Source organism: Bufo gargarizans, chromosome 11 (assembly GCF_014858855.1).
Source record: "Bufo gargarizans isolate SCDJY-AF-19 chromosome 11, ASM1485885v1, whole genome shotgun sequence".
Classification (NCBI taxonomy): domain Eukaryota; kingdom Metazoa; phylum Chordata; class Amphibia; order Anura; family Bufonidae; genus Bufo; species Bufo gargarizans.
Genome location: NC_058090.1, coordinates 36231106 through 36258653, shown reverse-complemented (window position 1 = coordinate 36258653; position 27548 = coordinate 36231106). Strand labels below are relative to the sequence as shown.

At 46.0% G+C, this 27548-nt stretch overlaps 1 protein-coding gene across 1 annotated transcript in view; it reads left to right on the top strand.

The window, feature by feature from the left end:
• The first annotated feature begins 1661 nt into the window (after positions 1-1661).
• ATG14 (autophagy related 14) overlaps positions 1662-27548 on the top strand; it is a 37847-nt gene continuing 11960 nt past the window's right edge. The window contains exons 1-4 of the mRNA XM_044271742.1: positions 1662-1929; positions 19688-19750; positions 21760-21802; positions 23577-23658. Coding sequence (XP_044127677.1) covers positions 1697-1929; positions 19688-19750; positions 21760-21802; positions 23577-23658 — 421 coding nt within the window. The 5' untranslated portion in view covers positions 1662-1696. The remainder of the gene's footprint in view (positions 1930-19687; positions 19751-21759; positions 21803-23576; positions 23659-27548) is intronic.

Here is a 27548-nt window from a genome sequence, read left to right as displayed (position 1 = left end):
AACGATGGCCAATTGGCACTAAGGGGCCTAAAGTGTGCCCAGAAAACATCCCCCACACCATTACACCACCACCACCAGCCTGCACAGTGGTAACAAGGCATGATGGATACATGTTCTCATTCTGTTTACGCCAAATTCGGACTCTACCATTTGAATGTCTCAACAGAAATCGAGACTCATCAGACCAGGCAACATTTTTCCAGTCTTCAACAGTCCAATTTTGGTGAGCTCGTGCAAATTGTAGCCTCTTTTTCCTATTTGTAGTGGAGATGAGTGGTACCCGGTGGGGTCTTCTGCTGTTGTAGCCCACCTTTCTTTCCCATTCTGACATTCAGTTTGGAGTTCAGGAGATTGTCTTGACCAGGACCACAACCCTACATGCATTGAAGCAACTGCCATGTGATTGGTTGACTAGATAATCGCATTAATGAGAAATAGAACAGGTGTTCCTAATAATTCTTTAGGTGAGTGTATATTGGATTAGATTGTTATACCGCTAGGACCCCCACTAATCACGAGAATGGGGGCCCTGCAGTCACTCCATTAATTTCATTTAGAGTTCAGGAGATAGCCAAGTGCTGTACTCAGCTATCTCCGGAGCTCCCATAGAAATGAACAGAGCGACCATGTGCATGTGCAATTAGCCACTCCGTTCATTGCAGGGGGTGCGGGGGTGCAGCGGTAGGACCCCCACCGATCTGTTAACCCCTATTCTGTGGATAGGAGATGCCTTAATCCAGGCATGGACAACCTGAGGCTCTCCAGCTGTTGTAAAACTACAGCTCCCACCATGCCCTGATGTAGGCTGATAGCTGTAGGCAGTCTGGGCATGCTGGGAGTTGTAGTTTTGCAACAGCTGGAAAGCCACAGGTTGGCCATCCCTGCCTTAATCTAACAGGTATACTCTCATTGCTAAATAGCAGATTGGCATATACTCCAAAGCAGTGCTGTCATCTGCAGGACAACATTGGAATATACCTGTGAAAGGCCTTATAGTCGCCAGCAGGTCCTGGCATCTCACAACCAATGAACGGCTCCCCCGATCTCTGTGTGGGGAAGCTGTTCCAGGCCTGGAAACGCAGCGCTTCTGGGTTTTATGCTGTCTGATTGAGTAGTCGCATTTGATCGCAGACGTTAGGCCTAGGTGTCTGCTGTATGAAGCACCAGAAACCCGGCAGCTTTGGCGCTCGTGAGCGGGCACCATTTTTAAAGATCGCAGCGGGAAAAACCACACATTATCCAAAACGTAATTTTCAGCCCAGCAGCATCCGTGGAATACAGATGGCGCACTGACCAAACACGGCTCTGTCACGGATGTCATCACGGCTGTGCGAAAGAGGCCTAATACAAACTAGAACACAAGCCCTAGTCTTGACAGATGTTTGAATTGGCTCTTCTGGTTGTCACCTTTCCTTAAAAGAGTTCTCCAGGTGCTTCCTTGCAGCAAACCTCTAGTAAACAGTGGCCTACCATGTAGTGACGTCACTCCCCCGTCCACACCAGTGGGAGTTTAATTTCTAGGAGAATATAGAAAGCTCCAGACCCCACAGCACTGACTGAGCAGCAGCGCCGCCTGTCACGTGACTCCAGCCTGTCAGTCACGCTCTCCCCGCCCCCTCTTTTTTTCTCTTTCCCAGCATGCACCAGCTTGAAAACAAAACTCCCACGTGACAGCCGGTGAGAAGAAGCTGCTGTCATGGCGTCTCCCAGCGCAAGGGGAGCCCCGAGCTGGCAGCATCTGGCGGCGGGCGGAGGAGGAGGGAGCCCCCGTCGAGGGACGGAGCTGGTGGACTCGGTGGATGACGCCGAGGGGCTGTACGTGGCGGTGGAGCGCTGCCCGCTGTGTAACACCACCCGCCGGAGGCTGACCTGCGCCAAGTGCGTCCAGAGCGGCGACTTCATCTTCTTCGACGGGAGGGACACTGAGCGGTAAGTACTGTGCCTTGCCAGCCCTTGTGCTGTGCGACTTTCACCCCATTAATGTCGCAAAACGTTTGTCTCCATAGGAGTCAATGGAAACGTCAGTTGTCAACCAGAAGGGTAACCTATAGCTCTAGGGTCCCCCTGCTGTCCATGCAGGGTGGTATACGGGGTGGTGGGTCCTATATCAGGACAGATTCCCTGAGCGGCCGGCCGCACGCCACTAGGGCACCGTTCACACTACGCCAGTGTGTACGTATCCCATTGTATAGGTGATCCGTACACGGGGCGGATTTATGTGCCGAAAACTGCGTTAAAAAAAAAGCATTTTATTGTGGTTTTTGCGTATTTCTTTGGTGCACGTTTATATTAACAACCACTGAAGTCTGTGGAGAAAACCACTATAAGGTGCGGAATGGCATAAAAATACTCGCCTGCTGCGGATTTTGAAAGGGGTTATCCAATCCCTTTTAATGACCCCCACAATGCCCGGGTCCCTCCTATAGACGATACCGGCACCAGCGTCCCTCCGCACGGCCACCGCTGCATCTCGCGGATCAAAACAGCCGGCAGCAGGGGGAGCAGCCAATAGCAGGCGTAGATGAACAGCCTCCCTAATGTCACCCGGGGGGCTAGTCACTGTCGCGGCGGCCTGCTATTGGCCCCCCCCCCCATTGCCGGATTTGATATGCGATTTTATGCACCGGCGGCCGTGCAGGGATCCGGAGGGACGCGGGTGTCGGGGGAGCAGGTAAGTATCGTCTGTAGGATGGCCTGGGCATTGTGGTGGTCATTATAGGGATTTCCCAGGGCAGGTTAAAGGGGTTATCCAATGTCATAAACAGCCCCCCCCCCCCATGTGCCGGGCCCCTGAGAGGGAATATTTTTACCGCGCCGCCGCTGATCCCCCCCCCCCCCCCCCCTACACCAGATTTTTTTCATCTGTGTACAGGGAGAAGCGGCGGTGCAGGTAGCAGGGTAACTATATTCAGTGTGAGGGGCCCCCGGCACATGGGGGGGGGGGGGGGGGGGCTGTTTATGACATTAGATAAGCCCTTTAATTTTAGCACATGAAAAATACACACTGGGTGAGATTTATCAAAACTGATGTAAAGGAAAATTTACTTAGTTGCCCCTAGCAACCAATCAGATTACACTTTACATTTTTCAAAGGAGCTCTGGGCAACTAAAGCCAGTTTTCTTTTCCAGCGGTTTTGATAAATCTCCCCCAGTGTACGTGAGGTTTGGCAAATCTCATTCCCTTTGATGGAACTGCCTTAGGGTTCATGCACACGACCATATGTATTTTGCATAAACGTCCAGCTGAATTCATGAATAGATTATAATAGGATCATCGAATATGAAGAATTCCAGCAAAATTGACCCTCTTAAAACGTAACTTTTACTTAGTTCCAATTATAAAATAATGCCACATACGTGGTTCACCAGTGAATATTTGTGAACAAAATATATGCAGTGATAAATACCTATACAGAGTCACCAACCACTGATATGGCCATAAAGGTTGGTGTACATAGGGCAGCATGGGGAGTATTGGAGCGTCTATCCTTTCCCTACATTCACCCTCTATAAAGCCTCAGCCCAGGGACGTCCCCTGATGGTGGAGACTCCCTGTCCTCGAACCTGGACTGACTGCCCTACGTACACCCTCCTCTCAATAACCCGGCAACCTGTATATAAGACGGATATAGCTAGTGTCATAGGTTAATTATCGCCTATCTTGACAATAGCCCATGAAGATAGAAAAACATATGGTGCGATGGTGTGAATCCCACCTCTGGCACCGTAAAAAAGCCCCTTGGAAACGTCAAGATAATCATACGTTCCCAGGCTTTTTAAAGTGTAATCCCTGACGTGTTTCCCCTATTTTCAGGTTCATCAGGGGGTGAACCGTCAACAGTCTTAGTAAAAAATAATAATCATGATGTATTGTAATACATTTATATTGTAAATTGATACAAGTGGAGGATACGGAAGCAGATAGCGCAGATAATGGTAGGTGCAAGGGTTCAATGGGACCAGTCAGATATATCCCACCTGTGGATGAAAGGCAGAGATGTATCAGGATGAAGCCTTAGGGTCCATTCACACGTCCTGTTGTTTCTTTCCTGATCTGTTCCGTTTTTTTTGCGGAACAGATCTGGACCAGATCTGGACCCATTCATTTTCAATGGGTCCTGAAAAAAAACGGACAGCACAGTGTCAGATTTTTTTTCAGGACCCATTGAAAATGAATGGGTCCAGATCTGTTCCGCAAAAAACGGAACAGATCAGGAAAGAAACAACGGACGTGTGAATGGACCCTTAGTCCTACTTGGGATGATATCCCCTATGGTTCAAGGCACTTACTTAGCCTCAGACACGGTCATCATTATCAGGAGCCCATTCAGATAAAGACCAATACACTGTCCAAAACTGTAGAAACATACATTGTACAGTATATAAGGCTCTTATGAGCACCAAAAATCTAGCTTGCCAATTCCAGTTAAAAAAGATCCTGTACTTACATTTCCTTGCGCTCTGGTATCGTACCGTTCCTCCTGATAGTCACACATGCTGTTAATCTATGCCTCCCTAAATACCCCCATGCCAGCTGTTTGTACAGCTGTTATGGCCATATCAGTGGTTGGTGACTCTGTATAGGTATTTATCACTGTATATATTTTGTTCACAAATATTCACTGGTGAACCACATATGTATTTTGCAGTCCGCAAAAAATACGGATGTCGTCCGTGTGCATTCACGGCCGGCCCCTAATAAAACAGTCCTATCCTTGTCCGTAATGCGGACAATAATAGGACATGTTCTATTTTTTTTTGCGGAACGGACATACAGAATGCACACAGTCCTTTCCGTTTTTTGCGGACCCGTTGAAATGAATGCTTCCGCCTACGGTCCGTAAAAAAAAAAAAAAAAAGGAACGCACTGGGAAAGAAAATACGTTTGTGTACATGAGCCCTTACGCTGCAGTTTTTCCATTAGGGGTGGGGGGGACCTAATCCACCTGGGTGCGGGTAGCCTGTGCGCTTGAGGAAGCTGCGGACCGGAAGATGGACACGTGGGAGCCCGAGCATTGAGGAGCAGTAAGTATGTATCTTTCAGTGGCAGAGGCATCAGTTAAAGCTTACGTATTCCTGGACAACCCCTTTAAAGCCCCCATCAATCAGCTGTTTCGGGGTCGCTTTGGCGTCGGAACTACACAGTTTGGTCCATTGTGTAGACGACGGAGCTGGTGACTCCGGAATTGCTCTCATTGACTTCAATGGAAGCCGCGCTGCAGTAACCAGTTCTGTCCACTACAAAGTGGGGGGTGGCGCTGTGTTTTTCAGGAGGTACCGCAACAACAAAAAAAGCTGATCGGTAGGGTCAGATATTGATGGCCTATTCTGAAGAAGGCCGTTAATGGTTAAATCTGGGAATACCCCTTTAAAAGATTTTGTGTAATGTTAATATACCTTGAGATAAGCAGCTGCCGGGTGTTTGGCAGCAGCTTATCTTCCACAGGAACAAAGGAGTAGACGCGTAGGGATCCAAGTAGTGGAGGACGATCCGGCCGCCAGACAAATCGGCCTAAAATCTGCAGGTTTGGGCAACTTTCATTCAGTGATAAATGCACTATGGGTTAAATGACTAGAAATGAAATGCTGAGTGGAAGAAAATCTGTGACGGCGGCGGTGCTTTACTGACGACACTTTCCAGGAATACTTCTGCATACAGCTCAGGCCATGAGAGGTCACAATGATGAATGTGACCTGCTTGACTGTCATCATACTCACAGCGCCACCTGGTGGTTGGGTTGTGCCTTTGCAAAATGTTGGGGACTGGAAAATGTAGTTATTTATTTATTACACTCACTTATATAGCGCTGACATATTCTGCAGCGCTTTACAGACGTTAGCATCAAGCTGTCCCCAATGGGGCTCACCATCAGTATGTGTTGGGAGTGTGGGAGGAAACCGCAGTACCTGGAGGAAACGCACGCACATACAAACTCCATGCAGATGTCGGACTCTGACCCAGGACCCCAGCGCTGAGCACTACGCCACCCTATAGTTAGAGAGTTACCAATAACTTATCATGTTATCAATGAAAAGTAAATGACTGAATAGTCTGGGTTATATGTTCATTTCCTTTTTTCTGTCTGATTATCTAGGAATTCCGATAAGCTTGGGTCATGAATAGAAAAGGGGGGCTTCCTGATGGGGCAACCCCTTTTTTTTTTATTTTGCTAGTTGTGGTCAAAGGTTTTGAGACTGATACAAATTTTTGGTTTTCACACAGTTTGCTGCTTCTGTGTTTTTGTATCTTTTTGTTTCTGTGGTATACTGAAGTGCAATTATAAACGTTTCATAATTTTTTTTTTTTATTATTTTTTTTTACTTTTATTGACAAATCCATAAAGATTCTACAAAGGCTTGGGCCTCTTTCACACGAGCGTCATGGATTTGGGCCGGATAAGATGTGGGTGCGTCGAGGGAAAATGCGCGATTTTTTCCACGCGAGTGCAAAACCTTTTAATGCGTTTTGCACGCGCGTGAGAAAAATCGGCATGTTTGGTACCCAAACCTGGACTTCTTCACAGAAGTTCGGGTTTGGTGTTGTGTAGATTGTATTATTTTCCCTTATAACATGGTTATAAGGGAAAATAATAGCATTCTGAATACAGTGCTGGAGGGGTTAATTTTTTTAAATTTATTTAACTCTCCTTAACTCTCCTTAATCAACTTGTTCGCGCAGCCCGGCTTCTCTTCTTTCTTCAGGACCTGGGTAAAGGACCTTTGATGACATCACTGCGCTCATCACATGATCCATCACCATGGTGATGGATCATGTGACGGACCACGTGATGAGCGCAGTGACGTCACCACAGGTCCTTTTCCTCCTGCACAGCGAAGAAGAGGAGGAAGAAAGAAGAGAAGCCGGGCTGCGCGAACTAGTGGATTAAGGAGAGTTAAATAATTTATATATTATTATTTTTTTAACCCCTCCAGCGCTGTTTTACTAAGCATTCTGTATTAAGAATGCTATTATTTTCCCTTATAACCATGTTACAAGGGAAAATTAATAATGTTCGGGTCTCCATCCCGATTGTCTCCTAGCAACCATGCGTGAAAATTGCACCGCACATGCTTGCGATTTTCACGCAGCCCAATTCACTTCTATGGGGCCTGCGTTGCGTGAAAAACGCACAAAGAGGAGCATTGCTGCGATTTTCAGGCAAAGCACAAGTGATGCGTGAAAATCACCATTCATGTGCACAGCCGCATAGAAATGAATGGGTCCGGATTCAGTGCGGCTGCAATGCGTTCACCTCACGCATTGCACCCGCGCGGAAATTCTCGCCCGTGTGAAAGAAGCCTTAGTATTTCCAATGTTGGCCCTTCTTTTCCAAGACTTCTGCAGTTCGCCCTGGCATGCCTGGTTTTTCTTGGAGAGAAGTGGCTTCTTTGCTGACCCTTCTTGACACCAGGCCCTCCCCCAAAACCCTTTGCCTCACTGTGCATGCAGACGCACTCGCACCCGCCTGCTGCCATTCCTGAGCAAGTTCTTGCACTGGTGGTGACCCGATCCCGTAGCTGAATTCTCTTTAGGAGATGGTCCTGGCACTTGCTGGACTTTCTTAGGTTCCCTGAAGCCTTCTTCAAAGCAATGGGACCTCTCTCCTTGAAGTTCTTGTTGCTCTGATAAATGCTTGATTTAGATACAATCTTGCAATCGGCAATGTCCTTGCCTTGTGAAGCCCTTTTAACTCAAAGCAATGATGACTGCACGTGTTTCTTTGGAGGTAACCATGGTTAACAGAAGAAGACAATGTTTTCAAGCACCACCCCCACTTTTAAAGCAACCACTTTGCTCTTCTTATTCAGTCAGCATGATATCAGCTTGTTAAGGCTACATGCACACGACCGTTGAGTGTTTTGCCATCCGCAAAACACGGATGGCGTCCGTGTGCGTTCCGCAATTTGCGGCTCTGATGCGGACCAGAACAACGGCCTTGTGCATGAGGCCTAACACTTTTACCTGAGCTAACGAGAAGATCACTGAAATTATGTTAGCAGGTCATTTAGTGGCAGGGCTGAAATGTCGTTGTTTTTTTTTTGTGATTCTGTCACTTTTCATGGCAGGGAATGACTTGGAAATTAATTGTAAGTCATCTGATCACTCTTCATAACCGTCTAGAGTTAATGCAAATTGAAACCAGAAAAACTGAAGCAGCAAACTTTGTGAAAGCCAAAATTTGAGTCGGTCTTCAGAACCCTTTGGCAACGACTGTATGTGTGTCACGGTCCCTCAGGTGACTGTCAGGAAATCAAGGAGACTGGCTGAGCGTGGAGGAATCTAACAGCCTCCTTGATTTCTCTTGATTCAGTGTTGATAGGGTTAATGACCACTTCCCTTGTCTCAGCTGTTGCTCAGTGGTCATCACTTCTACCCTTTATAGTCTCACCCCACCCTTCTGACTATGCGGTAGCTTCTTTTGGGTTTGGCTGAGCTGGTGTGAGGTCGTCTCTGTTGTGCCTGTTCTTCCATTTCTATAGAAGTTAAGTATCGCATTTGTTTGTATTGTTATATTCCCTGTTGTATCTGGGCCTGAGACGTAGACTTCCATTCGTCCATCTGGGAATGGGTTGTCTCTGGTCCTATACTTATGGTATCCAGCATATGAATATTCCTACCTTCTCTATTCATATTGATAGGTAGTCAGGGCCCGGATTAGGGTTGTCTAGGAGGTGACCTGTTTCCAGGCCCAGTTACTGTTCCCCTTCCCCCCTCTGTGTTCAGTGTGGAGTCCCCCCACTGATCGTGACCTCGATCGGATCTTATTTTACTCAGTCCTTGTGATACGTGTTGTGTAACACGGTGTGCCTGAATGCCAAATTCACTCCTGGAGATCTTGGGAGCGGCGTTCTGCTGACACAGCAGGTGCTAGATACTCGCCCATATAGATACGCCTTGTATTTGGAGTGTCGGCCATCTTGCCCACCACACTATGTTTTTCTTCTTTATAGGTTCCCCCTTAAGGTCCTATATTTATGTTCTCATCGGTACCTGGATGTGTTTGCAGTAATTTAATATAGTGTCGTCCCTCTCCTCCGGTAACGCGCGCTCAGGACTGTTCGCGCGTCAGGTTGTCATTCCTGGCAGCGTGTTAATTGTTCCACCGGATGTGAACAGGTCAATTACATTCTGCTAATTGCTTTGTAGTGATTATGGTGCCTGCCGTGCATTAGGGTGACATCGACCGGTATAACTATGTAAATTTTCAGGTCTGCTGAGATCTATAAGGTGGCGCTGTCAGCGATGAACGTAATGCAAGATGTAAAAGAAAAAATGGCCAAGTTAGGCTACTTTCACACTTGCGTTCGGAGCGGATCCGTCTGGTATTTGTACAGATGGATCCGCTCCTATAATGCAAACGATGGTATCCGTTCAGAACGGAACCGTTTGCATTATACTTCAGAAAAAAGTCTGTAATTTGTATTCAGACGGATCCGTCCAGACTTTACATTGAAAGTCAATGGGGGACGGATCCGTTTGAAAATTGCACCATATTGTGTCACCTTCAAACGGATCCGCCCCCATTGACTTCCATTGTAACTCTGGACGGATCCGTTTGCCTCCGCACGGCCAGGCGAACACCCGAACGCTGCAAGCAGCCCGCTGAGCGGAGGACAGACGGTGCCAGACTGATGCATTCTGAGCGGATCCGCGTCCACTCGGAATGCATTAGGGCTGGACGGATGCGTTCGGGGCCGCTTGTGAGAGCCTTCAAACGGAACTCGCAAGCGGAGCCCCGAACGCTAGTGTGAAAGTAGCCTTAGAGGAAACTATAATATCTAGGACTGAATGCTCAAAAGGGTGGGTTGGTTCACCTACAGCATGTAAGGCAGTTGTTTTTTTTTTTTTTTGCTTCAACTATGGCGTTTTCTTATAAACTTCTCTATAGGGAAGATTTAAAAAAAAATAACATTAAAGGGGTTGTCTCATTTCAGCAAACAACATTAATCATGTAGAGAAAGTTAATACAAGGCACTTACTAATGTACTGTGATTGTCCATATTGCCTCCTTTGCTGGCTGGATTCATTTTTCCATCAAACTATACACTGCTCGTTTCCATGGTTACGACCACCCTGCAGGCCAGCAGCGGTGGTCGTGTTTGCACACTATAGGAAAAAGCACCAGCCTATGTGAGTTCCCACGGTCCCGGCCACCAGAGAGGGCAGCGCTTTTTTCCTATAGTGTGCAAGCACGACCACCACTGATGGATTGCAGGGTGGTCGAAACCATGGAAACGAGCAGTGCATAATGGGATGGAAAAATGAATCCAGCCAGCAAAGGAAGCAATATGGACAATCACAATACATTAGTCAGTGCCTTGTATTACTTTCTCTACATGATAAATGCCACTTGCTGAAGTGAGACGACCCCTTTAACCACCTCAGGTCCACCGTACGCAGGATTGCGTCCTGCCGGCGGTCCTGCTCTTCTGGGTGGACGCATATACGCGTCCTCCCGCGAGAGCCGAGATTTCCTGTGAACGCGCGCACACAGGCGCGCGCGCTCACAGGAACGGAAGGTAAGCGAGTGGATCTCCAGCCTGCCAGCGGCGATCGCTCGCTGGCAGGCTGGAGATCCGAATTTTTTAACCCCTAACAGGTATATTAGACGCTGTTTTCATAACAGCGTCTAATATACCTCCTACCTGGTCCTCTGGTGGTCCCTTTTGTTAGGATCGACCACCAGAGGACTCGGGTAGCTCAGTACAGTCGCACCAAACACCACACTACACTACACCACCCCCCCCCCCCCCCGTCACTTATTAACCCCTTATAAACCCCTGATCACCCATGATCACCCCATATAAACTCCCTGATCACCCCCCTGTCATTGATCACCGCCCTGTCATTGATCACCCCCCTGTCAGGCTCCGTTCAGACGTCCGTATGATTTTTACGGATCCACGGATACATGGATCGGATCCGCAAAAAGCATACGGACGTCTGAATGGAGCCTTACCAGGGGGGTGATCAATGACAGGAGGGTGATCACCCATATACACTCCCTGATCACCCCCTGTCATTGATCACCCCCCTGTCATTGATCACCCCCCTGTAAGGTTCCATTCAGACGTCCGCATGATTTTTACGGATCCATGGATACATGGATCGGATCCGCAAAACACATGCGGACGTCTGAATGGAGCCTTACAGGGGGTGATCAATGACAGGCGGGTGATCACCCATATACACTCCCTGATCACCCCCCTGTCATTGATCACCCCCCTGTAAGGCTCCATTCAGACGTCCGCATGTGTTTTGTGGATCCGATCCATGGATCCGTAAAAATCATGCGGACGTCTGAATGGAGCCTTACAGGGGGGTGATCAATGACAGGCGGGTGATCACCCATATACACTCCCTGATCAGCCCCTGTCATTGATCACCCCCCTGTCATTGATCACCCCCCTGTAAGGCTCCATTCAGACGTCCGCATGATTTTTACGGATCCATGGATACATGGATCGGATCCGCAAAACACATGCGGACGTCTGAATGGAGCCTTACAGGGGGTGATCAATGACAGGCGGGTGATCACCCATATACACTCCCTGATCACCCCCCTGTCATTGATCACCCCCCTGTAAGGCTCCATTCAGACGTCCGCATGTGTTTTGTGGATCCGATCCATGGATCCGTAAAAATCATGCGGATGTCTGAATGGAGCCTTACAGAGGGGGTGATCAGTGACAGGGGGGTGATCACCCTGATCACCCCCTGTCATTGATAACCCCCTGTAAGGCTCCATTCAGACGTCCGCATGTGTTTTGTGGATCCGATCCATGTATCCATGGATCCGTAAAAAATCATGCGGATGTCTGAATGGAGCCTTACAGGGGGGGTGATCAGTGACAGGGGGGTGATCACCCTGATCACCCCCTGTCATTGATAACCCCCCTGTAAGGCTCCATTCAGACGTCCGCATGTGTTTTGTGGATACGATCCATGTATCCATGGATCCGTAAAAAATCATGCGGATGTCTGAATGGAGCCTTACAGGGGGGGTGATCAATGACAGGGGGGTGATCAGGGAGTCTATATGGGTGATCACCCCCCTGTCATTGATCACCCCCCTGTCATTGATCACCCCCCCCTGTAAGGCTCCATTCAGACATTTTTTTGGGCACAAGTTAGCGGAAATTTTTGTTTGTTTTGTTTTGTTTTTTCTTACAAAGTCTCATTCTACTAACTTGTGTCAAAAAATAAAATCTCACATGAACTCACCATACTCCTCACAGAATCCAAATGCGTAAACATTTTTAGACATTTATATTCCAGACTTCTTCTCACACTTTAGGGCCCCTAAAAAGCCAGGGCAGTATAAATACCCCACATGTGACCCCATTTCGGAAAGAAGACACCCCAAGGTATTCCGTGAGGGGCATATTGAGTCCATGAAAGATTGAAATTTTTGTCCTAAGTTAGCGGAAAGTGAGACTTTGTGAGAAAAAAACTAAAAAAAATCAATATCCGCTAACTTATGCAAAAAAAATAAAAAATTCTAGGAACTCGCCAGGCCCCTCATTGAATACCTTGGGGTGTCTTCTTTCCAAAGTGGGGTCACATGTGGGGTATTTATACTGCCCTGGCTTTTTAGGGGCCCGAAAGTGTGAGAAGAAGTCTGGGATCCAAATGTCTAAAAATGCCCTCCTAAAAGGAATTTGGGCCGCTTTGCGCATCTAGGCTGCAAAAAAGTGTGACACATCTGGTATCGCCGTACTCAGGAGAAGTTGGGCAATGTGTTTTGGGGTGTCATTTTACATATACCCATGCTGGGTGAGAAAAATATCTTGGTCAAATGCCAACTTTGTATAAAAAAATGGGAAAAGTTGTCTTTTGCCAAGATATTTCTCTCACCCAGCATGGGTATATGTAAAATGACACCCCAAAACACATTCCCCAACTTCTCCTGAGTACGGCGATACCAGATGTGTGACACTTTTTTGATGCCAAGGTGGGCAAAGGGGCACATATTCCAAAGAGCACCTTTCGGATTTCACCGGTCATTTTTTACAGATTTTGATTGCAAAGTTCTTCTCACACATATGGGCCCCTAAATTGCCAGGGCAGTATAACTACGCCACAAGTGACCCCATTTTGGAAAGAAGACACCCCAAGGTATTCCGTGAGGGGCATGGCGAGTTCCTAGAATTTTTTATTTTTTGTCGCAAGTTAGTGGAATATGAGACTTTGTAAGGAAAAAAGAGAAAAAAAATAAAATCATCATTTTCCGCTAACTTGTGACAAAAAATAAAAAGTTCTATGAACTCACTATGCCCATCAGCGAATACCTTAGGGTGTCTACTTTCCGAAATGGGGTAATTTGTGGGGTGTTTGTACTGTCTGGGCATTGTAGAACCTCAGGAATCATGACCGGTGCTCAGAAAGTCAGAGCTGTTTCAAAAAGCGGAAATTCACATTTTTGTACCATAGTTTGTAAATGCTATAACTTTTACCCAAACATTATTTTTTTATCAAAGACATGTAGAACAATAAATTTGGCGAAAAATTATATATGGATGTCGTTTTTTTTTTGCAAAATTTTACAGCTGAAAGTGAAAAATGACATTTTTTTGCAAAAAAATCGTTACATTTTGATTAATAACAAAAAAAGTAAAAATGTCAGCAGCAATAAAATACCACCAAATGAAAGCTCCATTAGTGAGAAGAAAAGGAGGTAAAATTCATTTGGGTGGTAAGTTGCATGACCGAGCGATAAACGGTGAAACGAGTGTAGTGCCGAAGTGTAAAAAGTGCTCTGGTCATGAAGGGGGTTTCAGCCTAGCGGGGCTGAAGTGGTTAAGAAAACATTTCTTTTTCAGAGCAGATTTTCATGCAAATTTGTTGTTTTTCCGCACTAAAATCTCTGTATGTTACTTGCGGATTTGCCCGAATCTCACCGCTTGCATTGCAAAAACTAAAATCCGCAGAAACAATTGACATGCTGCTGATTTTTAAATCTGCATAGCAGGTCAATTTCTGCACTTACACAACATGTCCAGTCTTTTTCTCTATTACGCTGTGGTTTTTTATTTTATTTAATTTTTAAAAATTTTTTTTTTTTTTTTTTTTTGTGTGATTGGGAGGAGCAGTTAGTCTACTTTCACACTCGCGTTTTGGCTTTCGGTTTGCGAGATCCGTTCAGGGCTCTTACAAGCCGTCCAAAATGGATCAGTTTGCATTCGAATGCTTCTGAATGGAAAAGGATCCGCTCAGAATGCATCAGTTCCATCTCCATTCCGCTTTGGAGACGGACACCAAAACGCTGCTTGCAGCGTCTTGATGTCCGTCTGCCGAAACTGAGCCAAACGGATCCGTCCTGACTTACAATGTAAGTCAATGGGGACGGATCAGTTTTCTCTGACACAATAGAAAACGGATCCGTCCTACATTGACTTTCAATGGTGTTCAAGACAGATCCATCTTGGCAATGTTAAAGATAATACAAACGGATCCGTTCAGAACGGATGCATGCGGTTGTATTATCTGAACTGATCCATCCATGACGCGAAGTATGAAAGTAGCCTTAAAGGGGTTCTCCGATGACTAATATAAAAAATGAAGATCAGACATCATATAGTACATGATAATCTCTTCCTAACAAAGCTAGAACCAGCCCTGTACCTCACATGGATCCAGAGATCTCCTCATTCATTGCTCTGCTGGATTTATATCAAGCTGACAGCTCAGGGGAAGTGTCCTTTCTGCTGCAGCTCAGGGGGACAGCATTTTCCGCTGTAGCTCTCCCTATCACAGCTCGGGAGGCAGTTGAAAGGGTTTTTTCCGGGCTCTTAATATTGATGACATAGCCTCAGGATAGTTAATCAATATCAGATCGGCGGGGGTCCGACACCCAGCACTAGAGTTGAGCTAATCAAATCCAACGAAGAGTACTTTGATCCGAATTTCAGGATAAATTCAATTTACCGCGAAGCCGAATTTCCTCGTGCTTCGTGGTAGTGACTCGATTTAACCTGAAATAGTGTAAAAAAAAAAATATGCTGTGAATGGGGCGGAGCAGACTTCTGGCGGCACGGTGCACTAGCGGCAGCGCAGTTTCGGCAGGCTGTTCCCCTGCCGAGACAGCCTGCCAGAGAAGGCTGCCGCTAGTGTGAAAGTAGCCATGAAATCATACTTGCCGCCTCTATTTGCTCATGATGGGCTGGCTGTGGCCATCCTGATTGACTATCTCAGGCGAAATCCTGCGCGTGGTGACGTCCTCTCGGACCAGATCTTCAATCAAAATGGCAGCGGCCGCCCCGTTGTGAGCAAATGGAGACTGTAAGTATTTAATTTTTTATTTTTTCTGTTAATTTTACACTTTTCACTCTCAGATGCTACAGTCATGTATGAACGCAGCATCTGAGGGGTACAATGATGGGGAGCGGCGCAATCGCAGCTCCCTGTCATTGCACCCGCTACTTGAGACAAAGTTATTCGTTACGAAGCTAATTTCTTTGGTCAAATTCAGCGAAGCAGCCGAATGGAATTTTCCCAAACTTTGCTCATCTCTACCCGGCATCCCCGCCGATCAGCTGTGGGAAGGCACGCGCAGTGCATCACGTGCAGTCTCCCTGCTCGCTGCTGCTAGGTCTATGGTGAGCAGGAAGAGAGAAGGGAGACTGCACTGCGCACGCCTTCCCTTTTTATAAAGCTGATTGGCAGTGGTGCCGGGTGTCGGACCCCCGTCAATCTGATTATTGATGACTAGTGTTGAGCGAACTTGTGTTTAAGTTTGGCGTCTAAAGTTCGGGTTATCGAAGAATCGCGTTATGGATTCCGCTACCACGGACCATAACTTATGGTCTGTGGTAGCGGAATCCATAACGCGATGTTTCGATAACCCGAACTTTAGACGCCAAACTTAAAACACAAGTTCGCTCAACACTATTGATGACCTATACTGAGGATAGGTCATTAATATTAAAAGCCCGGAGAACCCCTTGAAGAATGAAGCTGAGCATGTGTGGCCATCTCAGTGAGACGGACAAAGAAATACGAAAAAAATAAAAATAAAAAAAGCAAACAGCAGGTGGCGCTATAGAGAGATTTTTAATTACAAAAGTATTCAGATCCAGGCACTGGTTTGAAAACTATAGAATATTTTTCGTAGGACAACCCCTTAAGTGCACGCTGTTGCAGCTATTAGTTAGGCTACTTTCACACTAGCGTTTTTCATTTCCGGCACTGAGTTCCGTCCTAAGGGCTCGATACCGGAAAATAAACCTATCAGTTTTATCTCCATGCTCTGCATTCAGTTCAGGATGCATCAAGATGTCTTTTTGACATTTCAGAACGGAGATAATACCGCAGCATGCTACGGTTTTATCTACGGCCAAAAATGTGGAACACTTGCCTGAAGATTTCCATAGAAATGTATTCGTGCCGGATCTGGCATTTAAAAAACACTGCTATGCCAGATCCGTAAAAATGTGAAATAAAATAGAAACTGATTTGTTTGTCCGTATGACAGACGGATCAGTTTACAAATGCTTTCCGTTTGCATGCAGATTGCCGGATCACTCTGCAGCAAGTATGAAAGTTACCTTACCTGGTATGTCCGCCAATTTAAAAATGGCTCCCTCATGTACTCTCTTTAACACAGTGGTGAATGAGCTACTGGAAGAGCTATGCTGTGGGCTGCACAATGTAAAACCACCCATGAAATGTGGCATACATCACGTTTGTAACTGCCCCAAAATAGTACCCGTGGGACAAGTCGATTCGCGCCCCCCACCACCTAAAATAAGAAAACGCCATTAAAGACAGTGATTGTAGACATTTGCTTCATGTTTCCTCTGCGTCCGGTTCAGATCTTCATTAGAGCGGGCCGATCAATTATGGTACACGTTGGCACGTGTCGCGCAACACAAGAATATGTGCCGTTTGTCTGCAACTTGCTGTTGCGCAACTTTTTAAGTTTTTTTCTTTAGATCTGTGATTTGGCAAGTCACAAGCGAGTGGCGTATTGCATTGACCATCATTATGTGCAACGTCGTGGTGTAGCCGTACCCTTATACCTCAGATCATTGGATCGGCCGGAAAAACCCCCCACAAAATTGGCTAATTTTCATCTTGTCTAAAATTAGAGAAACATAGCTGCTCTCTTCATTCTAGTACCTTCCCGCTCCCCCGGGGTCCGGCATGTTTTAGGAGGGAGTAGGTGAACTGCCCAGTCACACAGCGGTATAGGAACACAGGACTGGGCTCCCCATAACTAGACCCTTTAGCAGTCAGTAAAGCTGGGTGCAGGGATGATCCATCTTGGTTATCACCCAGAATCCCATTCAGAGACCTTCCCTTTAGGGCTCATGCACACTGACCGTATGTATTCTGCGGTCTGCAAAAAACTGATCCGCAAGAAATACGGATGACATCTATGTGCATTCCGTATTTTGCGGAACAGAACAGCTGGTCCTTCATAGAACAGTACTACCTTTGTCCGTAATACAGACATTAATGGGGCATGTTCTATTTTTTTATTTTTTTTTTTTCCGGACCCATTGAAGTGATTAGTTTTACATACGGTCCGCAAAAAAAACCCAGAACGGACACAGGAAAGAAAATACGTTCGTGTGCATGAGCCCTTAAAAGCGATGGGCGTGCTCCTGTAGTAGATCTGAGGCTGTGATGATCTCACACACTGTGTATAGATCAAGGCCGGAGGACGTTTATCCCCGCGTCCTCCTCCAGCACGCAGGACGTGATGTTTGGAGTCATGTCTATCTCGGCTCGTTGGACCTCATTCCACTCTGCAGCGGCCCTGCCCTCCGACAGCCGTCAAACCAAAAAAAGACCACCTTTTCCTAAACTATAGGACCAGCAAAGGGTTAACGTGAACCATGCGTACTTACGTGAGAGACTCACATTTCCTTCAATGACTGTATGTGGAAGATCTGGGGCAGCTGTCGCTGCGTGTGCTTTGGCTAGTGTTCACACTAATAGCCCTAAAAATCTAAAAAAAAAATCTAACTCGTAAGGCCGCCTACACTGCTGCTGAAAAAAGCACACGAAAACCTCATGTTTTTTTCCCATATCACATGCTTATTTATATATATATAAAAATTCTCTATAAATTGGGACGATAAAAACAGCTAAACCATTTAGCTGAAAGGACGCCAAAAGGAGAAATAACAAAATAAAAACTAAGTGAAATAAATGTCAGTAGTGGAAAAATGCATCCTGAAACTCATATTTTCCGTAGACTAGAAGCTTGTGTGTGTCCTGTCCCCCCCCCCCCCCCCCCCCAGCAAATATTGCCCCAAAAACTGCCCGTGCATGTGGACATTGGGGGAGATTTATTATCTTCCTGAGCCAGTTTTCTTGCAGAAAAATAACTTTTGCCACAAGTGGTGTTTTTTTTATGCCGCCCTAGCCGCTTTCCAAAAAGGTGGGTTCAGCACCTTCATGTTCATTTGCACTGGTCTTTTGGTGCAAAAGAAGACATTAAACTACAGCAGTTCCGAGCTGCCATAGACTTCCTTCTGCCTCACAGAGGATGTGCCTCATTTCTGATCCTCCGGCAGGAGCAGAATAGTTGCCTCTCCAGTAGCGCTCTCCAGCCACCGGTCAGTGTCTGCTCTGGTCCCATTGTCGCCAATGATTGCTTGTGCTGGGCTCTTTTAGGTGCCTTTTGCTGTGGAAGGGTGCCTGAGCAATAGGTTCTGTAGTTTGCTAAACCCTGTGAATGTGTGCTGTTATTCTGCTCTGGTTTCCTGAGCTTGACCTCTGCTTGTTTACCGGATTTGACTCTCTACTGCCTGACCTGACTCCCATAGTTGACCCTGAGCTCCCTACCCAGGCTTGCTGTCTGTTTACCGAAGTGAACGAACTCTGCCTGTACTGACTTTGGTTTGTCCAAAGGGTGCCAGGAGTCGGACCCCCCTAAAATCTGATACTGATGTCCTATCCTGAGGATAGGTCCTCGCATAACAAAATCTTTCCTGCTATTGAACGGCGAATCTGTGTGTCCAGGGCACGAGACTGTACATCACTAGGCAGATTTGTCATGGAGTGGTCCCGTGTGTGGTCAGCCATGGTGGTGAACGTCATGATTGATCATAGACAAACATTGAGGATTTGCAGCCATTGTATGAGAAGAAGACCCTAGCCTTGAGGTGGCCATACACATTACAGAATGACAGTCAAATCTACCAGCCCGACTGTCTAACGCAGGGATCAGCAACCTTCAGGCACGCCAGCTGTGGTGAAACTGACCCCCAGCATGCACGCTCGCTTGGCTGTTCTCAAAACTCCCATAGAAGTGAATAGACCATGCTGAGAGTTGTAGTTTCACACCAGCTGGTGTGCCGCAGGTTGCTGACCCCTGATCTAATGTACATGGTGATTTCCTAAACCTTTCCCAATGGCAGATGGGAAAGGGATTAGACTGTTGGATTTCAACATGCCTAATGTTTTTGCTCTCTTGTGACCTGTGGTGACTCCCCTTCCGAGAAAGTGTTTGGGATTGATTTTCATTGGGATAAGCAGCACCAGGTCTAACATGTAGCTGCTTATCTCCCTGCCTGTTAGAGGTTACTGGCCCGGGGGATATAGTCTCTGGCGATCGTATCACATTCTGTGTAACCGCAGATTTCCCAGAACCGCTCAGTAAAGTCCTTTGTTGCTCGGTAAACACTTTAATGCTTTTTTTGATCCTTTTTTTTTAATTTTTGTTTTTTTCAGGTTTGCAGACAAGAGGGAGAGATTAAACCGCTTAAGGGAAACGCAGCTGGATTTTCAGAAACAGTAAGTGGCACTTCACATAAAACGTCCTACTTGAAATAATGACTAACTGCGGCCATTAAAATTCCTGCTGGGGGTGGTAGTGTCCTCCGATCAGTCCTCTTCTCACGTTGGAGAGGGAAACATGAAACGACATGATCGGTAATTTCCACAGAGACTGTAAGGCTGCGTGTGACCCCTCCCCGGCCTGTAGTGGGTGCATGTCTTTGCCGCTCCAGTCATAATTGATATTAACCCCTTGCGGACATAGCTATTTTGGGTCTTGAGTGAGTTTGCACTATTTATTTATATTTTTTCCTTTTTTATTTCATCCCTGCTGTCCTAAAGCTATAACGTTTTTAAGGTGTAGTGCTTTTATTTATGTGTTTGTTTGTTTTTTGTTTGTTTTTTGCGCCTATTTTTGGGGGTACATAATGTATCGAAAGACTTGGGGTCCATTCACACGTCCGTATGTGTTTTGCGGATCCGTAAAACACGGACACCGGCAATGTGCATTTCGCATTTTGCGGACAGCACATAGAAAATGCCTTTTCTTGTCCGCAATTGCGGACAAGAATAGGACATGTTCTATTTTTTGCGTATCCGGAAGTACGGATGCGGACAGCACATTCCGGCTCCATTGAAAATAAATGGGTCCGCACCTGTTCCGCAAAATTGCGGAATGGATGCGGACGTGTAAATGAACCCTTATTCCAGTCTGTTCCCATTGGATTGAATAGGAGCCATGTTGGGGCTTCCTGAGGCCCACTATAGTAAATTATTCTTGTGGGGCGGGGCCCAACCTCTATTTCATCAGTGAAGTCTAATAGGTTTTGAGTCATAGAAATAAACCCTAGTGGCAAGTGATTGGCTCCAAATGTTTTTTTTTTTGTTTTGTTTTTTTTTCTGCTGGATTTTTGGGGCCCTCTATGGTATGAGAGCCCGGTCCCACCGGAGGGTCCTCTGGTACCATTTTTGGGCCAGTCTGACGCAGAACAGAAGCAGCGTTGCAGTAACCAGCTCTGTCCACTATGCAGGTTTCCCGAGCTACTACAGAACTGCTGATCGGTAGTGGTGCATGTGTCGGACCGCCATCGGTCAGATTTTAATGGCCTATCCTTAAAATCTTTGCATCCCCTCTTTAAAGGGGTTGTCTGGGCTTTTTACTATTGATGACCTATCCTCAGGATAGGTCATCAATATCAGATCGGTGGGGGTCCGACACCCGGCCTCCCGCCGATCAGCTCTCTTCCTGTCCACTGCTGCCGTCTATGGCAAAGACCAATTAGCCAATGCTTTACCGGAGGACACGCCTATCAAGGAACGGCATAAAACGCTGGTCTTTGATAAATAACCCCCATTATGTTATTTGTCTCATGTTCATTTCAAATAACTTTATTTATACAAATCCAGAGAGCAGGAGAGGATGATGGATTTGTAGGCAATGGCTGGGACTTTAACCGCAGCCACTATGTTCACTCCTGCCGGGTAACGTGTTTTTCTCTGAAAATGTGGCAAACGTTTACACGGTAGAGCAGAAGCCGGAAACCTTCTGCACTCCAGCTGTTGTGAAACTACAATTCCTAGCATGCTCCACTCATTTCTATTTGAGTTCTGAGAAGAGCAGAGCAAATATGCATGCTGGGAGTTGTAGTTTCAGAACAGCTGGAGTGCCGGAGGTTGCCTACCCCTGCGGTAGAGAATAAAGCTTAAGGATCCATTCACACGTCCTTGGTGTATTGTGTATCCGCAATATATCCAGCCGGCACCCTCATAGAAATGCCTATTCTTGTCTGAAATTGCGGACAAGAATAGGACATGCTCTATTTTTTTCGGTAGCCGCGCTACGAAAATGCGGATGCCACACTGCTGTCCGCATCTCTTCCGGCCCCATAAAGAATGAATGGGTCCGGATTCGTTGCGGAACGGATCCGGAACCATTCTACAGACGTGTGAATGGGACCCTTTAGATTGTAAAATGCATTTATTTTATTTGAGGAATGTTGTGTTTTAAAATCTTTTTTCTTTTTTAGGGTGGCATCAGTCGTAGAAGGCAAGCAGGCAGCAGATAAGCTGGTGAGTTCTTTGGGAACTTGTTAGAAAATGAAATTGAAAAATGGGTTATCAGCCCCCAGGATACAATTACACCCACTTAAGAGGACCTGCCACTTCTGACATGTCCGTTTTTAGTAAATAATTGTATTCCATGTGAGATGAATATTCTAGACTGTGTGTTGTGCTTTTCTCTTTTATTCCTACTAGAAATTTATTTATAAAGGTCCACCTAGGTGTTACCTGCTGGGTGGGGGGGTCAATCAGTGCTGCCAGTGTCAGACTGTGCACGAACACGTCCAGCCGGTAACACCCAGTTGTATGTTTAGTCATAAACTTTTAGCATGAATAATAGAGTAGCGGTACAACATAGAGTTATAAGGAAAGATGCTCCAGAATCCTTATTCCATGGGGAAGGCAAGTAGTTACTAATCATCTTCAACATTGCCCCACAGTGGGGCGCAAAAAAAAAAAGCTCATCCTGGTTCTGTGGTAGCTCAAATTATCTTTCTCAGCAAGTCGGCGGCTCTGGAGAGCCTGATGTGATGCCGTCTTCTGTAGGCCATATGATCCTTTATGTAGCTGCTGATTTGCTGAAATGCATCATGTGGGACACCAGAAAGTGGCGTAAGTTATAGCTCGTCTACTCCAACCCCTTGCTGGCATAGATTTGAGTTTTAGGGGCACAGAGAGGCAGAGATGCGTCTATATTATTAGGAGTCCTCTGCGTCTCAATAAATAAGACGCCTCTCACTCCAGCGCACTGCTGTATGGGCGTGCCAGTCTTTTAAAGGGAGTTTTGTCATCTCATACATTGGTAGCATATCACTCGGATGTGCCACCAATGTCAGATAGGTGCGGGTCCCACCTCTGGGACCTACTCCTTTTTCCAGAATGAAACTGCTTGGCCATCCTCCATTCCCCTCTATGGGAGTTCTGAAGATAGCCAGGCGTACTCACTCGGCTATCTTCATGCGCGGTGCACTCTCATTCACTTTGGGCGGGTCTGTTTGGGAGATAGGAGCAGGTCCCAGAGGTGGAACTCGCAACTCTCTGACATTGGTGGCATATCCTAGAGAGTAGTGGATGCATGGAATAGCCTTCCTGCAGAAGTGGTAGCTGCAAATACAGTGAAGGAGTTTAAGCATGCATGGGATAGGCATAAGGCCATCCTTCATATAAGATAGGGCCAGGGGCTATCCATAGTATTCAGTATATTGGGCAGACTAGATGGGCCAAATGGTTCTTGTTTGCCGACACATTCTATGTTTCTATATGTATTGCTGTTTAGGTTAAATTTGGGGGTGCAGTTACATTCCCTAAAGTGAACGGTCATCGCAGTAGGCTTTCTTTGAAAAGGACCCATCAACATGTCTGTTTTAGTAACTACTTGCATTCCCCATGTTATAACCATTCAGGAGCATCAATTCTTATGACTCTGACGCACCGTTCCTCTGTTATTCCTGCTAGAAGTTGTGAATAAATTGCAAGCAGTCGGCAATAAAGGTCCAGATGGGTGTTACTGGTTGGTCTGACATTATCCATTCAGTGCTGTCAGTGTCAGACTGTGCAGGGACACAACCCCTACTGGTAACACCCAGCTGGAACTTTATTGCTGACTGCTGGTAATTCACTGAATCATTCACCAATCAGAGGAATGACTCGAATTATTATACGGGGAATGCAAGTAGTTGCTAAAGGAGACATGTCAGGAGAGGGGCCAGGTCCTATTTTACTACACATTTATTAATTATTAAAATGACTGTGCTCCTGAATGTGTAAGATCCTTCTCTTTCAGAAATGGAAGATCATGTCTTGCAAGATGAGGATTGAACAGCTGAAGCAAAGCATATGGATTGGGAACGAGGAGATTGCAAAGAGTAAGTAGCTGTATGCGGTACGCCAGCAGCGCCGCAGCCACTGCGCAGCGTACAGGACTTTGCAGCTTTGTTGCCTGGTTTCCGGTGCTGCAGCAGCTCCTGAAAGTATCCGAGTGACTGGGGCACCGGGCGTTGGACCAGCACTGATTGGAAATTGATGACCTGAGCTCAGGATTGGTAATTGATATTGAACTCCTAGAACAGTGATGGCTAACCTTGGCACTCCAGCTGTGGTAAAACTACAACTCCCAAGATGCCCCCCCTTGCTTGGCTGCTCTCAGAACTCTGTAGAAATAAATGGAGCATGCTGGGAGTCGTAGTTTCACCACAGCTGAGATGAGTCTGACTGATTCATGTGAACTGTGGCCGTAAGCCGATCACATTGTATAGCCCAGCAGACGTATGGATTGCCAACCAACAGTCTAATGTAATGCTTTATACACTGGACCAATCTCTAGCGGTTTAGTTATCTCGAACAGCTCTTTTAAAGGGGTTAAATAATAATGTGTGGAAAAAAATAAAACGGCACATGACAATCTTTCTAAAAAAAAAAAAAAAATAGAACCAGCCCTGTCCCTCATATGGATCCAGAGATCTCCCCATTCATTGCTCCAGTTGTTCTGCTAGATTTTTCAGGCTGGCAGGTCAGCCTGTGTGTGTGTGTGTGTGGTTTATTAGAGGGTGTGTCCTTTCTCAGATGGCGTGTCCTTTTTGCTGCAGCTCTCTTCCTATAACTGGCACAGCTACTAACAGACGATAAGGCTGGTGACAGTTGAAGATTTAAACTGAAAGCGTGTGACCACCTCAGTGAGGTGGACAAGAAATAAGGAAAAGGACAAACAGCAGGTGGTGCTATACAGATTTTATTGAGTCGAAATTGAAACGCAAAGAGGGGGATTTAAACGTGATCGTAGGTGGTGTCAAACCCCCCACCAATCTGATATTAATGAACTATCTCAGGCATGGCCAACCTGAGGCTCTCCAGCTGTTGTAAAACTACAACTCCCACCATGCCCTGCTGCAGGCTGATAGCTGTAGGCAGTCTAAGCATGCTGGGAGTTGTAGTTTTGAAACAGCTGGAGAGCCTCAGGTTGGCCATGCCTGTACGATCTGAAGGATCAATAGAATCAGTATATAAAACATCAAGATATAAAAGATGGACAATGCCTTTTTAAGAGGCTTGCACCTAACTGTGGCGCACATGTTGCATCAGATTAAGGGCTATTTCTCACGAGCGAGTCCATTGTGGGAATCGTGATCCGCGTGTGAGCATGATCCTCTGTTCTGGACTTACAGGAGCGCAGGGCATTATACTGATTTATAATGCTGTGTGCCTCTGCTTGACCGTCTTGTGACAGATTTGTCACTATGATCCTGTAGAAGGTCAAGCAGAGGCACACAGCATTATAAATCAGTATAATGCCCTGCGCTCCTGTAAGTCCAGAACAGAGGATCATGCTCACACACGGAGTGCAATTCCCACAATGGACTCGCTCGTAAGAAACAGTTCTGGTGTATAAAATTCTGGTCTTAACAAATTCTTCCCTAAAGTGTATTAGAACAGTACAGAAATGTCCATTATACAGTGATTGCCTTTATTTACTTAAAGGGAATCTGTCACCGGGATTTTGTGTATAGAGCTGAGGACATGGGTTGCTAGATCGCCGCTAGCACATCCACAATACCCAGTCCCCATAGCTCTGTGTGCTTTTGTTGTGTCAAAAAAATGATTTGATACATATGCAAATTAACCTGAGATGAGTCCTGTACGTGAGATGAGTCAGGGACAGGACTAATCTCTGGTTAAATTACATATGTATCAAATAGTTTTTTTTACACAATAAAAGCACACAGAGCTATGGGGACTGGGTATTGCGGATGTGCTAGCGGCCATCTAGCAAACCATGTCCTCAGCTCTATACCCAAAATCCAGATGACAGGTTCCCTTTAAAGGGGCTCTGCCACCATTAAATGTCAATATAATTCAACATGAAAAACTAGTTACTTCTCAAATGTTCTAATGCTCCAGTTTTGACATACTCTTTACTGCATTATAATGGCGCCACCTTGTGTTTAATCTGTATAGTAATTTGCACATCCACCTAATGAGTTGGTCGCACATGCTCAGTTCCATTGTTCAACTGCCACTAGCTGCATCAACTGTTAGAAGCTTTGACAGTTACAGGGAGAGAACTGCAGTAGAAAGGACATGCCCCCCAAAGCTGTGATAGGGAGAGAACTGCAGCATGAAGGACATTCCCCCCTGACAGGACGTGCCCACTGGGCTACCAAACCGGAGAGCATCTAGCAGAGCAATGAACGGTGAGACCTCTGGATCCATGTGAGGAACGGGGCTGGTTCTAGCTGTGTTAGAAAGAGACTGTCGTGTACTATAATGTTCGATTTTCATTTTTTACAACAGCCATGGCATAACACCTTTAAAGTGGTTGTGCCAAGTTTCTAAGTTATCATCTATAAACAAGATGGGGGACCCCCCCCACCCATCCTGAGAGCGGACGAGGGATAGCTTAAGGCTGTATCCATAGAGAATGAATGGAGCGGCAGTGTGCATGCAAAACCTGCCGCTCCATCAGAACAAGACCCCTGTTCACAGGATCGGTGGGGGTCCCAGCCCTACTCTGTGCATAGGGGAAACCCCTCTTAAAGCTGAAATACCCCTTTAAGGAGTGTTGCAATTGGCCTAGATTAGTTGGCATCATGTTTTGGGATGAGGATGGAAATTCTAGTAGTGGAGGACATGGCAGCTTTCCTAGCTTGGCCTCATTTCCATCCTGTGAGAAGAGTCTTTGCTTTCACTCCCCACATAACCTGGGTGGAGGACTAATATTGGACTGTGTGGTCAGCGGGCGTCCTCCCTGTAGTCAGACCTTCAGTACGCCTGTCCAGGGAGAACCTGGGCTCATTTCACTCTGCAAACACGTCCGGGCTAAAAGTCCTCACGCCTCAGAAACCGGAGTGAGGAGGTCACAAGAAGACGCTTGTTCTTTATTAGAAGCCCTTTTAATCTGCAGCTTAAGATGACTATTTGCAGACTTCTGAACTTGTGGAAATTTCCGTGATAAATGAGCGGAAAATGCAATTATTTTTAAAAGTCTAAATCGGTTGAGCCTAAAATTCAACTCAAATATTTATCTGAGCTGGAATAAACCTCACGTCGGCGGTTTACTTTATTAAGAATGAGTCCAGAGAAAATCGCTTTATGAAAATGTATCCTGACGGCCTACGGTGTGTGCGTGTGTAACATTACTCATCTAAGGGTGGGTTCACATCACGTTTTATGCCTCTGTTTGACATGCACTTTAAAAAAAAAAAGATACAAAAACGCAGCACACCATATTCTTGTATTATGGTAAAAAAAAAATAAAAAAAAATTATATACTTTTTTTTTTTTTTTTTTTACATAATATTCCCTGGATCGTCGGCCCAGGAGTCTAGTGCTGATAATTTGCCATGTTATACTCCCACATCCAGCCCCTAGTGCAGGGATCAGCAACCTCCGGCACTTCAGCTGTTCACAAACTACAACTCCCAGCATGCACACTTTCTTGGCTGTTTTTGTAACTCCCATAGAAATGAAAGGAGGATTCAGGGAGTTGTAGTTTCAAAACAGCAGGAGTGCCGGAGGTTTTTGATCGCTGCCCTAGTGTAATGCATCATCAGATAGCCATAGTTTCACTGCTTTTACAGTAAAGAATCCTCTTCTATGTTAATGGAGGAGCCTTCTTTCCTTTAGTCATTTGAGAATGTCCCCTTGTCATGGTCAGTCCTGGGTACAAGTGCAGTACCAGTGAAAAGTTTGGAAAATTATTTTAATTCCATATATTTTTAATTTTATTTTTCTATTCTTATCCCCTCCAATACTGACCCCT